This window comes from Dryobates pubescens, chromosome 2, assembly GCF_014839835.1.
Source record: "Dryobates pubescens isolate bDryPub1 chromosome 2, bDryPub1.pri, whole genome shotgun sequence".
Lineage (NCBI taxonomy): Eukaryota > Metazoa > Chordata > Aves > Piciformes > Picidae > Dryobates > Dryobates pubescens.
The window spans coordinates 30015269-30029945 of NC_071613.1; the positions used below are offsets into that span (position 1 = coordinate 30015269).

General features: G+C 41.8%; 1 protein-coding gene across 1 annotated transcript in view; it reads right to left on the bottom strand.

Annotated features, from left to right (window-relative positions):
- Positions 1–11204: 11204 nt before the first annotated feature.
- Positions 11205–14677, bottom strand: part of UBE2E3 (ubiquitin conjugating enzyme E2 E3) — a 54301-nt gene continuing 50828 nt past the window's right edge. Inside the window, exons 5-6 of the mRNA XM_054173946.1 lie at positions 13674–13821; positions 11205–12408 (exon numbers count right to left, since the gene is read on the bottom strand). Coding sequence (XP_054029921.1) covers positions 12311–12408; positions 13674–13821 — 246 coding nt within the window. The 3' untranslated portion in view covers positions 11205–12310. The remainder of the gene's footprint in view (positions 12409–13673; positions 13822–14677) is intronic.

Here is a 14677-nt window from a genome sequence, read left to right on the forward strand (position 1 = left end):
GTAGAGGGCAAGCAAATTGCCAGTAAGTGGCATGCCAATATTTAGGGAGGCAGACTAAACTGTGGTCTTGATAAATCATCATCAAAAAGAGCCTTATTTGGGGAGTGTAACTTGAGCAGAGCTCATCCTGATGTTGACAGAAGTGTTTCCCACATGAAGGATTTCAAATTTTATTAAAATTGTGACATTCAATTTTCCATCAAGAAACAAAGTATAAAATGAGTCTCCTGACACATTTTTGCCTATCATATACTGTAATAACTGTTTTCTTCAGATAAAAGCCTGACACTAGCGCTGCAAAGTACTCCTGCTTGGAATGATAGAGTGCAGCTCAGAAGTAAGAGATGATGAGGGGAAAATAAAGCTTGAGACAATTTGATGACAACCATGGGGAGAACATATGTGGGATGGAAAATTCAGAGACCACATATTCTTTTATAAACACAAGGTTGCTACATGGAAGGAAGGCGTTCCCAAGGAAAGAAAGAAGGAATTCATAAGGAAGGAATTTGTAAGGAAGGAATCTAGAAGGAAATTGAAGGAAGGAATTCAATAATTCAGGAAGGAAGGAGGGAAGGAGGGAAGAAAGGGAGAGAGAAAAGGGAGGGAGGGAACGAACCTGAGCCAAAGATAGCAGTAGACTACGGAGTGCAATGAGAACCTGTCCAGGGCAACAGTGACAGTGCCTCAACAGGACTTTTTCAGCCCCTCCTGCCTCTGAATGAGTCCACCTTGCCTCAGGGTGGGTGAGCTCCAGCCAGTCCTGAGACCAGGCACAGTGAGGTTGGGCTGTGTGCACCTTCTTGAGTAGAGAGGTGTAACATTGAAGTGGCATGTTGTTCTGCTATTTGCATTTCCCACAGGCCCATTGAAGCCATGATGCACTTTTGAGCTCTCAGTCTCTTGGGAGATCTTCTTCTCAGAATCAGAGCATGCTTGCTGCAACCACTGCTTCTGAGTCACTCTTTGTATCTTTTCTTCATTCCCAACTTCACATCTATCCAACACAGATTTGCAGAATTCCCAACAACATCTCTCAGTAAAGGAGTTTCCTAATATTCTCCCTCAGTGCTTAGAGGACTGTAGTCTTTAGTTTGTTTTGAATCTAGGTTGTTGCTTCATCCTGGCACTGGAAGAGACAGTGAGCAATTAGTCCCAGGCACCACTTTTGGATGGCAAGCACCAGCTTAGATCCCATCATGAACACAGACTCTTTTCCACCTGCTTATCATTTTATATTTAACAATGCTGAATTTCATTATCTATATTAAATCCTACTCACTGTAAGTTATTTTGATAGTTCACAATTCGCTTTCCTCTCAACTGCTTTGAATAACTAAATCAGCAGCAAACTTTGTCCCTGTAGTATTCAGCCCTTTATTTCTTGCTTGCTTTTAATAACTTCCTTTATCCTACAGCTAGCTTCTTCATTCATATTTTAACAATCTTTCCTGCTAAGAACTTTGCTCTCAGACCTAATATGCTTTCTCAACAGAAACAGCTTACTTTAAATATTTTCCAGTCTGCTTATAATGATTTTGCTCCTTTGAATGTACTCCCAGTGTTCTGTTCACAGGCTTCTACATTTTCATGTAGTTTTTATTTTCCCTTTCCAAATATGTCTGGGTTTCTAGAGCTTCAGTATGGATGTTGAACAGAAATATATTTTAAAAGGTAGCTCTGAAAAGGCAGCATTTTGTCTGCAACAAGTAGGGCTGCAGTGCTTCTCTATTTCATTTATGAGTACTTCTATAGCTGTTCAGTCTTGCGTTTCCAGTTTTCCCATCAATTATTATTTTATTAAATAAAACCAGCTTCATCTCCAATGCTAGTCCTTGTCTGGGCCTAAGGCTTAGCCTGGAGGTCCCAGCTACAGCTCAGAGGATAAACTCATCAGGGGACCACTCTTTGGGCAGCACAGCCTTTCTCTCAGTGGCCTCTAATCAGCAGTATTTCAGTCTCCTGCCAGGCTTGGTCTGTCTCCCAACTCGATCCCTAACCATAACGGGATAAAAGCAATGAAGGCTAAGTGGGATCACAACTATCTCAGAAGGTATCAGGCATGGCAGCCAGGATATAATCTGCACCTTTCCATCTACATCTTTTGTCTCACAGCTAAATTACCATCTCTCTCCCTAGGAGGAGGATGAGTAGAGTGGTCCATCTGTTCATTTGCCACCAGTAAGGCCTACCTCAAATACATCAGTTTTATTTTCCTCACTCCCACTGTCTTGCTCCCCTTGTTTACCAGAGAAGTTCTTTAGACCAGTCCAAGCTTTTGGGTTTAATTCAATCAGGCTTTATTTTGTCTCATTGCTTTGTGTTGTATTTTTGCAGCCGCAGTAGCAGGCTGAGCTGGCCCTCAGTTACTGGCTCTCCAAGGAGAAGAAACCCCATGCTGAGCATAGTTGGCTCCTTGCCACTTGCTCCTGTGATAGAGGATGGGTGTCAGAACAAAGCTGGCGGCATGAATTGGCATGATGAGGTGAGAAAGTAGGGTGCACGGTGCTCCAGCTGATGCTTGCCAATGTAATTGCCCTTCAGGCAATAATTCTTGCCAGTGCGATGGCCTCCAGGGACCTTCTGCAAGCCAGAGTCACTTCTGCTTCCCCATCATTCAGCTGCCATGAGTGTTAACCTTATATTAATTCAAGACTGAACTCCTAAATTCTTATTAGTCAGTTTTTCATAATAACAAATTGAGGGAAATTACCTCTTCTTTCAAAACCCTTACAGTGGAAGGAAAAGAAAGCAGCAGCAAGGTTTGGAAGGAAAGCCTGGGGAGAAAAATTTTTCTGTTGCTGCACAGTATAAACACCACAAAGAAGGTATACTCATCTGGTGCTTGCAGCCTGCTTGGTGCTGGCTTCAGTTGCTTGGTCAGTCTTAAATCAGCAAAAGCAGCTCCCAGAGCTGTCTTTCCAATGTGTCCTTAATAATGGCCAGGAATGGCTAATTCAGCTGTATGGCAGCAAAAGTAGGAAAGCAGGAACTACTGTAAACTTAAGGCAGAAAAATGAGGGCAAGACTTAAGTCAGCTCCCTTAGTTGTCTGCAATGAGAACAAAGGAAATCTTGAATTTTAGATTCCAAGAGACAGCCAGAGCCACACAGCAAAAGTCAGCTTTAGCAGGTCAGAGTAGGTAGCATTCATGGGGACTTGTAAACCTTCCCTTCTCCAGAACTTCATGTTTCCCAACTACTGGAGACACAGGGCACTGTGAAGATCTCATCCACTCCTTTCTTCTGAAGAGATGGGGGCTGAATACCAAGGACTATTTTGTTACTTCACTTTCAAATTTCTCTCAAGTAAGCTTTTCAGTTGATTCTTTTTCATAGATATTTTTTTTTACTGTGTGGAAAATGTTCCTCAGGTCTGGATGACTGATGTTATACAAATAAATTGAGTTGTTTTGTGAAATATACCACCACTCTTTGTAGTTCCCAAAGGCTAACTGAAATGAGTGGCAGCTTGAAGGTCCACCACTGTGAGTGAATGAGCAAGAATGTCCCTCATGAAGTAGCAATGACTTACAGGGGAGCATCGCTGTGATGGATGGAGCAGATGGGTGATGAAGTGCCTAGGGTGGGGTTTGTGCCACAGGAGCTCCCCATGATGCTGCTCTGTGCCAAACTCTCAACCTAAATCCTGGCCTGGCTGGAAAAAGCCTAGTCATGTTTAAACAGCTTTCCAAGCACCACTGCTGACTGTTTAAATTACTAAACTATTAAATGTTTAAAATGTCCATAGCCAGGAAGTATTGATTCCTCCCAATGCAGGCTGTGGGACTTGGCAACAGTTTTGTAGGATTTCCAGCACATTTGCAGACCTACATCATGTCCAAAGCATAAATCTCAGAAATTGACATGAACCATCCCCTTCACATTTTATGGCTCTGTAGATGTCTTTAATATAAACCCTACTACAGGAAGCATCTTAAGATGACTGCTATTTCATAGCTTCACTACAGGTTCCTAATGTAAGTTAATAAGGCAAACACAATACCTGATGTTTGCGATGATAATTGCACCAGCCTCACTCTGAATGACAGTGAAATCCAACTGTGCCTGACTTCCTTTACAGAGTGCTTGAATTACAGCCTAGGCTGAGGCCTGAAAAACCCATGGCTGCTTTAATCACTGAATTAAGGCCTTTGAAAATCATTAGCTATTTCACGCACTTAAAATATTTCTCTATATGTCATTCTCAAGCAGATAGTGCCAAACCAGTACAACTCCATTTGTTATTCCAAAATTGTTGTGGGTGGGGGCTAAAAAGAGCAGTGTTAGACCACTGTGGCTGAGTTGAGAAGTGTGTTGGATGAAAGGCTGAGAGAGTCACAAGTCATCGCTGTCAGCTTCAGATGATTTATAATGTTCAGCTGAGGTCATCCTCCTTCAAGTGGCAGAATACAAGTCAAGGGCCAGGAAAAGTCTTGCTGCTTTCAGAGCAGCAGCTTTGGAAAAACTCCTGAGACCTGAAGAACAGAACAGACCTTGCAAAACAGCAAAGGAAGCAGCCCTGTCAGACTCTTTGCTACTGAAAGAAACCCAGCTGTCTTTGAGGCCAGCTTTCAGAGCAGGACTTAGGAATTAATATGGCTTATAAGAAGAGCTAAAAGATCTTTCAGATGCCAGGAGCCTAATATTTAATCTAATAAAGAAAATAGAAACTGAACATGATACTTCAGTCCATCTGGACTAAATCAACCCATCTGCAAAGATTTAACTCTGAAAGATAGTTTAAAATCTCTCATCTTAACTTGCTTAGTTATTTTCTTTAGCTGTCCCTCGGTTGGAAGCAGTGGCATCTTAAGTGAAGCACCACTGTTCTAAATATATGGGGTCTCCCTCTGAGAGAAAAACAGAGACTCTCAGAGACAACAAAAGAAGCTGAGAGGCACCAAGTAGCACACCAAAGCTTCATGTCCCTCTTGGGCTGTTGAACTTATGTTAGTAATATTTGATTTTATGGAATTTAAGAGCGTTTAATGAACTTGTGAGAGACTGAGCTGGCAGCAGCTACGTCAGATAATCTGTTGCAGTTTCCTACTTTTAACAATTTGCGGGTAAAACTAGACTTGGAAGCGAGATGTCTGTCCTTAGAGTGCAACGCAGCGGCTGCTGTGAGGCACCACACGGCAGTAAGCCGTCCTGCCGCCACCCTCGAGCAAGCCACGGACCACAGCCTCCCGCCCCGCAGGATGACGGTGCGCTGCCTGCAGACCCAGGCGCTCAGCCGGGCAACGGGATGGTGCCGGCGCTGCTACAACCGCGCCCAGCTCCCGCACACGCTGCGCTGCCAAGCCTTATGACTCCGGATTGTCAGACGCCACCCGTCTCGAGAGGACACCCGGAGGTTTGTGCAGCTCTCCGTCCTCCAGCCGCAGAGCGCTGCCGCAGGGAACGAGCCCTCGACCCCCACGCGGGTCGCGGCAGTAGCCAGGCCGCGCCCGTACCCGTACCCGGTGCAGCAGCGACACCCAGCGGCGCGAAGCTTGCCCCGCAGAGCAGCGCCGCGGCTCAGGCTCGGCCCAGGCCCGGCCTCCCGGCACCTCCGCCGCCGACTGAAACTGACCGGTTTGGCTCCTTTGAAATATCCGCGTCGCACACCGGAAGCTTAGCAGAGGAACGCGCCGAGAAACACAACGGGTGGTGGGAGTCTGCTTTCATGCAATGTTCAGACGTTTAATGTTTTTAGATACGTGACAGTTTCTGTTCTCCTTCACCCTCACTCCCAACGTAACTCCACAGTACTTCATCTTTTTCATTTATTACTTCTGCTAGTTTATAAATCACATATTATTCAGTAGGCCAAAGAAAACGGCAGTAAAGTCCACGATTTACCCATATAATGTAGTGAACAAGTGAATATCCTGCTAACATCCTGCATAATCTTCCAGAGGAACCACTGTGTCATTTAATTCTTACTCTCTTCATTGAAGAACGATAATTCAGGTCATTTTACAGTAAAATGTCAAGTAAATCAGTGAATGAAGCTTAAACGATACCTTAATGTTTTTAATTCTTTATTAAATCCATATTCATGGGAAAAAAAGTCATCTGGAACCAGCAACACTCTGAAGTGAGTGGAATGAAAAATGCTGCTTGCATAAACTAACTACTCGTTCCAGCTATAAAAAGAGAGCACATTAGCTTTCCAGCTAACAGGGAAATGGGAGAAAACCATGGAGTGTACTAATACGTCCCTTCAGAAACTGACAAGTTTAAAATAATTTGTCACTCTGTTTCCACTGCCTATAAATTAGGAACTGGTAACCTCTTTATTTGGCATACGGTCAGGAGAGTCCCATCTCGGTTCAAATTTTCATGTACACAGTAATAGAATGCTGGCCTGCATAAACACAGACATAGACCTGTGCACTTGTAAGACGCTGCCTTCCTTGCTTCAGAAAATGCCATCATGCACACTGTACTTCAACAGCTTCATTCCACTCCCATTTATCGACCCCACTATTGCTGCCTGGCTCCATGCATGAATGCTAGACTGCACATTTCCAACCCAACTCTATTTTTCAGAGATACATCCAATTGCTATGTTCAGAGGAATGGTCTCCCACAGGATCTGCATTTCACCCCTCTCTACCTATATGATACCCCAGAAAACTAATCTCCAAGATGACAGCTCATTCAGCACTCTGGAAAATTTACCCACGCTGAGCTCCTCTTTAAATAATGACCTGACATTTGTTCTGTAGAGGGAGACAAAGCCCAGACTGATGAAAACAGTTGGCAGCTTCTTTCATTTGTGCCATTCAGAGGCCAGATGATAATTTGTCCTCAGGGACCCATCACTTCTTGGCAGACAGACCTGTTCAGTGCACTTTTCTATTACTTTTGCTGTTACCTCCCACCCCTAGTGAATGCAGCACGCACAGAGAGTCAATATTCCAGGCAGACTAAACTAAAACTGACTGCCAAGAGTCATAAAGGATTTCATGATGCCAAGAACTGGGAGATAACATCACAGATGAATTTGGTGATGATAAATACAAAGCAGTGGATATCAGAAAGACAAATTTGCTAGACCTACATAAAAGGTGAAATTAGCTATTGCTCAGAAAAGAGATTCCAGCATCCCTAAACACAGCTCAACAAAGACATTATCTAAGCAATAAGCAATGGTCCAAAAGGCAGAGTATCACAAATTACTAGGCAGCAGACCAAACCAGAAAATATTATTCCAGATGAATCGTGAGTTCACCTTCTGCATGCAGCACACAGCTCTCTAAATGAACTGAAGTAGAATTATAGACTGTTCGGACAAAGGTGACCAGGATAATCATAACATCTTCCATGTAGGGAGAGATGAAATAACTGAGGACTTTCCAGACTGAAAAGAGAGAATACTAGGGCCTGATAATAATGATGGGACATAAAATCATAAATGGGATCAAAGTACAGAACTAGGGGACATAAAATTAAATGTTAGCATAGCAGGTTACATGAAACAATCACTTAACAAATAAAGCACATTTCCACATGGTCTTTAATTAAACTGTAGCATTCACTGTTGTGGAGGGTAACAATTTAGGATGGTTCAAAAACGATATTTATCTTGGACAAAAAAGTTACAAAATGCTTCCTGGTATTTTGGAAACACCACATAAAGTGTTTCCCACACGTTCCCTGCAGAGGAGCAGTAGCAACAACAATGAAACACATACAACTATATGCATTAGTTATCCGTGCTTGTGGGCCCACCACATCTTCTATCCCTGAGTATGTGCTCAGACATAGCCACCATGAGCAGATGAGACATATTTTTTCATACTATGCCTCTTATTCTATCTGTTCTTGGCAGGTTTTATTTTTAAAGATCCCCCAAATTGTTGCTAGTATGTTGGATGCTTTCTGTTCTACCCAGTGAAAGAGGCAGTCATAACTGCACTTCAGACAGACATGCATGCACAGAGGTGTGGGAAGACAAGCTCAAGCAGGTTTCTTTCTTTAAGAATGAAAAAGCAAAAGCCCCTATTTCTCCAAATGTTCCAGCAATTATCTTCCAAGTTCATTACTGCTCTTCCACCTCAGCTACAGTTGAACATGTTGAATTATCATTGACACCAGCAAGGTCAGGCACCAGTCCTAGCAGCTGTGCTGCTGCCTCACTTCTCACTTTAAAACATCTGCTCTATTACACCATCTCTCCTGTTGTCTCAGGATCCTCCTCAGTCACTTTCAGCTGGGGTGGTTAGTGAGGGAAAGGGAGTAGTGGTTCAGTGTTGGATGTTACCACCATGCAATACAAATGCAAGTGGTGCAACTATGCAGAGGTTGAAGTGATACTGTTCCTGAAGCAGTGTCAAGTTCTCAAACACATCTGTTTCCCTTGCTACACCATGGGCTGTAGGAATACAGTGTTTTATGGCTGAATCAAATCTCATTTTAGTCATGCTGCTGTCACTGTTCTTTGAAGCTTTTAGTTCAGGATGCGTGCACAGGCCTTTATTCTTTCACATAAATATCCAGTGATGAGTTTTTTGGAATAAAATGCAGAAAAGATGAAATTTATTCCTCAGCCAGGAGTCAGAGGTCCTTCCTTTGCTGCCTGTACTCACACAGATGAAACCTCATGGGCAGAAGACTGCAGGATCAATGTAGAAGCTTCTGTAGTCTTCAACTTCCTCCCCTAAGCGCTGTGGTGACCTGGGCAGGGCCCCAAGGAAACCACGGCATCAGAGGCAAAGGGGCAACTGGTGATGCCCTGCAGCTCAGAGCTGCACCAATGGTGCAAAGCCCCTCAGCCAAATCCTTGCAGATCTCCCATTGCAGTGCAGGCAAGTGCTGCCAAGTCCACAAATCTGGTTCCCACACATGAAAGAAGAAAGAGAGAAGCTTGGTCTCGCCTTCTGCAATACTTACAACCACAAATAAGCTGGTGTCAAGCAAGAACAGTGTGCAGCAAAGCGTGGCAGAGTTTCCTCTTCCATGCCAGGAGCCAGGGAGCAGAGCACAGACCAGACCCAGTTCAGCTTCTGGTTTCCTTACAAAGCTGGACAAGCCTGGCCTGAGGCTCAGGCTACCCTGCAGTCTTGCTTTCCTAGCCCCATGTAACACCTTTCCCTTTCTGGCTATGGACTTCAAACGATGGCTAGTAAATATTGTTCAGTGAGTTTGTCTCCACATCACACACATTGCTAAGGTATCACAGAACATAAGGCAGGTCAACAAGAACACGTTAGCACAGTAATTACCAAGGCTAATATTATATATATTTGCCTTTCCATTTCTACTGCATTTATACTTAATACATTTATATTCACCTGTCCCTTCAAATTTGGTATGATGAAGTATTTGCTCTGAATGTAGCTACCATCTCAGCTGAAAAGTAGAGATGTGATGGTGTTTGCTCATTTGGTTTGCCCCCCTCTGGTCCTCACAGGGTCACAGCTCAAAGGCTGGGATGGTCAGTTCCCATGCAAATGCTCCTTGTGCCAGGAGATTATGGCATCCAGTTCAGGCACCTTCCCATCCAGATGCATGTGTTCCCCACTCAAATTCCAAAGACAACTGAACAAGAAAAGCCCATCCAAAATGGAGAGGAAGAGGGGGTGTGGGATACCTTTAGCTGGTGTTTTCACAAAAAGAAAAAAAATAATTTCTGTTCAGTTTTTCACAGAGGCCAGTGATTGGTGATAAGAAGATGAAGCTAGAAATTGTAACTGTAAAATAGGACCAGTGCAGTGCTTTGGTATTCATGCCAGCACAGCTGGGAAGGAAACAGTTTGAAAACATCAATTGCTGTTTGCAACTGGCATTTTGTATATATTTGCAGCAGGCACTTCTCCCCTTCCCATGAAAAGAGACACACATTCTCATTTAACAACTAATTGATTTATTTAACAATACAAATTTCTTTCTACTGCATGGTTTAGCAGAGAGAACTTGAGAAACAAAATTAGCCTCTTTTTTTTTTTTAAAGTTTAAATGTTTACACAAAAACAACCTTTACTTCAGTAAATATAAAATTTACACACAAAAAAACCCTACATTAAAAAAAGAACAGAATCATGACAAACCAACAACAACAAAAGAAAAGGAAAAAAAAAAAAGGATGGGAATTCAGTGTAAAGGATCCAATTGCAAGGAAGGCAAGATGGGGCAATACTAACAAGGCATCCCACTTGTACACCTAGGTATCTGAAGTTGTAGGTACAATACAAAACCAAATACATTAAAATTAGGATTAAAACCTGTAATTTTATACCATATTTTATGATATAAATATCTGTAAATTCTGTAGGCAACACAGTTAACGTGTGAAATACATAGTTTGCTCTTCACTGAGAAGTCACTGGAGTGGTGTACAAGCACTGTGTCACCCACGAGTGTGCTCATGGTCAGCAGCGAGTGGACCTTAGACATCCAGCCTGGATGCGATAGCCCCTTGTTTCTTTGCCAATCTGTGCTATTCCTCACATGTCCAATGACATAATGAGAAACTCTGGTCACCTTCAGCAGTGATTTCCAGCACTTCATCTCCTGGCATTAGTCTGTTACCTGACTTAGGCATATTCACCTGCCAGATCCCCTATTTCTCATTCCCTTTTGCACTTTATAACCTGAACTCTAAATCTATCTTGTAGCTACCAAAAGAGACTGGCTTCTGGGTTGAGATATTTGGGATACACAGTTCTTCAAGCCACCTTCAGGAATCTGTAGAAATATTTAAAGTAGGGAGGACAATTCGTGGTCAAAGGTCATGTGATACAAAAGACCAGGGACCTATATAGTGATGACTAACTTTAGATTTAAATTGGTAACATTTTTTTCTATTGCTTTAATATTTAAACTTCACATTCAGTTTTCATATATTAAATGAGCAGAGCATCGTTTGATGGAAGTGCTACATTATTTCCAAAACCACCAGGTAGTTAAGGGAAACTGTAAAGTTTAAAACTAAGTATAATTTTTAAAAAATCACTTTGAGGGATCAAGTCTTTTTTTTTTTTTTTTTTTTTTCAATATAATCAATATTGTGACTGGCAACCTATAAAAGCTTAAATTATAAAACTATTAGTGACTCTACTTTTTAAACTGTATGTACTATAAAGCTGTATATCTTTGTTACTTACAGATGTTACAAAATTTCCAAGCCAGAAAGCAAAAGGGGGGTAAAGGTAGTTTAAAGGTTTTACAGATTTCATTTTCATCAACAAAGGTTCATTTCCCCCACCCCCACCCCCCCACCCCAAGCTCTTTTCATGCCATAAAAATCTGATTAAATTTATTCTACTACTTTCTTTTCCGGACAGATGATACAGTGTTCAATCATGCTTTGGAAGACCATTTTCAATGGGTAACTGTAGTTCTCTAGATCAGCAAGTCCGACTTGCTTTACTTGGAAACAAAAGCACCAATCTAACTTGTCCCTCGTCCTGCAAAAGAAAATAATTGTAGCAAGACTTGGGCAGCCTGTTAGGAGAGCAGGACTGGCCCTGAAGCAACCAGCTACATCACATTAACTTCTGGAGCAAGCGTACGCAATGCTCTCATTCCAACTTGAGAAAGAGCCTAACAGCATTAAATTTAGGGAAATTATAGAAATGAAATCTGTTCTGTTCAAAATAAAACAGGGAAAACTTAAACAATCCACAGGTGTGCATTAAACATTTAACAGCAAGCCTTTGCTTATGTATATTAATTTAAAGATTATCCACAGGGATCTGTGATACATTGGCCCTGCCTTGTTACTATAATTAAATTTATTCAAATATTAATTTAAAATAGGAAAACAAAGAAACTACTCCTTGGGGAATATGTTTATTGTGTTTGAGATGATACACTGGGTGCTCTCTGAGCTACAAAGGGAAAAAGGAAATCCTTTCATTACAAACTGACAAAGGTAAAAGTTAAAACAGTTTTCACAACAGCATGTACCACATATTGGAAATAGATCTGGGTTTAATACAAATGACGTAATTCCTAGTAATCTACAGCTATCTTTAATAACTTCATACAGATAATGAATTAGGCTAAAATGCACTATAATATTTGGTTGACTTCAGGAACAGTATCCTTAGTACATCACAAAATACATTTTGATATCCCAAAGAAGCAAGACTTGCAAGTAGGCATTTTAAACATAACTAATCTACAGCTACAAATTTCTACTCTTGATAGCATTTACCTTTTTAGGGGGCAGTATCCCAGTCTTCAAAAGGATAAAAGCAGAGTAGAATCAGTATAACATATACACAGAAGTCCGTATTGTAAAGGCTATAAAGATTTGTTGCACACTGCAAAGTTGCCTTCTGCACCTTCACACTGCACAAGTAGTTTGTCATTTATGTTGCATATCTCTTGGTCCACTGTCTGGCTATCCTGTCATGTTCTGCTCTGTTGGTCAGGTACTGAGTGGCTATGCTTCCAACCAGAGGGTCAGCTGCAAAGGCAGGAGAGGATGCATTAGAAACCATTCCACAGTAATAAAAAAACCCCAAATAAACGTGCTTTAAAATAAAGAATATATTTGAAAAGAGAGTCTTTGTTAAGCCAGAAAATGCTGTGAGATACAGTGGGGCTCTTACCATACAAGACATTTCCGAGAGAAAGCACACAAGGCACAACGAACAGAAGAAGAAAACAGAAAAACCTGTTGTGGTTATCTGCACATGAATGATGCCAGATGCCCTGCTTTCACTCCTTTGGAAGGGCTGCTGGGTACAGGGGACATTCAGCAAGTGCACCCCTGTCACAGTGCTGGAGAACATTAAGGTATCAGGATGGCAGGACGCATACCTAGGGGATCCAGTTGCCTTCAAGTCATGAATTTTTTTTTTAATCAATGAGGCTTATCCGTTTCTCCCTGATCATTACCAGTCTTCAGTAAATGCACTACTGCTTAGTTCCTGCCTTGACCACAGGCAATTAGCATTCATTACCTAATAACACTGGTCACACAGATTGTTGCTGAGAAACTATTCTCAGTGGAGTTCCTTCTCGCCCCAAAAGAATTCCTTGAAAAAGGGAAAAATCTCTCTGAACATCACCCCCCTCACATGTGCAAGATTTAACGTTTCACTTGCTGTCTCAGGAAAAGATATTCCCTGTGGCCACGTCTGACCTGCAAGACTAATCTTCAAGAGAACTTTGTAGCTCTCCTGGATCGACCACTCACTTGGTGGAGCTCCTGCAATATAGACCTTCAATGACAGTAGTGTATTTCCTTCAGTATACCTCAGGAAAAACAAGGGCTTAATGCTATTTACTTTCTGTTGTGCCACAGGCATGAAAAGCATTACTCCACGTGGGATGGCATCCAAGCAGGAATCACAGTATCACAGTATCACAGTAACTAAGGTTGGAAGAGACCCCAAGGATCATCAAGTCCAACCTGTTCCAACAGACCTCACAACTAGATCATAGCACCAAGCGCCACGTCCAATCTCCCCTTGAACACCTCCAGGGACGGCGACTCCACCACCTCCCTGGGCAGCCCATTCCAATGACGAATGACTCGCTCAGTGAAGAACTTTTTCCTCACCTCGAGTCTAAACCTCCCCTGACACAACTTGAGACTGTCTCATCCCCAATTATAAAAAAAAATATTTTAGTTATTCTGCACACAATCAGAGATAAAAACAATATTCTATAGCAACTAAGTTAAACACCTAAGAGTGGACACTCATTAGCCTATCAGCTCCTTACCTGGGTTGCAGTCTGTCAGAAGAGAACAAATAGACAGCAGAACCTTTGAAATAGTCAAAGCAGGGCTCCAGTTGTCTTTCAGGATATCCAGACAGATGACTCCCTGACTGTTGATGTTGCAGTGATAAATTCTGGTACGGAAAGTAACCTAGAATCACAGCATAAGAGACAGAGAGTCATTCCATGCTTGTCTCTGAACAGCAGCAATGCCTGGGGCGCTCCCAGTTCTGCAGAGCTTCTGTGGAGGCAGCGCCTCCCTGCTCAGTTTCCAAACCACAATTGTTTAACAGAAGAGTGCCTATTTACTGTAGTCATGACTACCTTTAAGAAAGCTACCATGGAGATCTTTGGTGCTTAACTGCTTTAACACAAGCCCTCTGTCTGGTATCCATTAAAATTAGGACCTACTTTATAGTACTGTACGGCATTTAATGAACATATTACATGTCAAGAACAATCACAACTGTAACTTTATTGTGGTTTATGAAGGTGAAGAAGTAGACAAAATCAGTCCTTCCTTTCATTCAAAAGCCTAAATATAGATAATGAAATTTCACATTTAAAATTGGAGTATTGTATTACTCATATTCAAATTAGCAGTGAAATCTTTGCCTTGCCCTTCATTAGGCAGGACATAATACGCAGCCAAAACAATGCTATCACACTGTAACACTGTCCTGGCTTTTAAATTATTTCAGACTGATATCAGTAGAGCATGTAAGCATTAGTCTGCACAAATAACAAGTTAAAAATATTTAAATGCTTTAAATGCATAAATCATGGGAAGCTGAGGACAATTTTCCCCTTTATACTGATTCAGGGAAGAAAAATCCATCATGATTTCTGAAACTATTGAAAATCCAAAAATGATCATGCTCTTAAAAAACAAACAAAAAACACAACAAGATTTTAAGGAGAAATTTGTCTAAAACTCTGCATTGCCTCATTACAACAATCTTAAGTCAGAGAATATTAAATACTGTGAGTTTCAGAAAAGTGGGAAA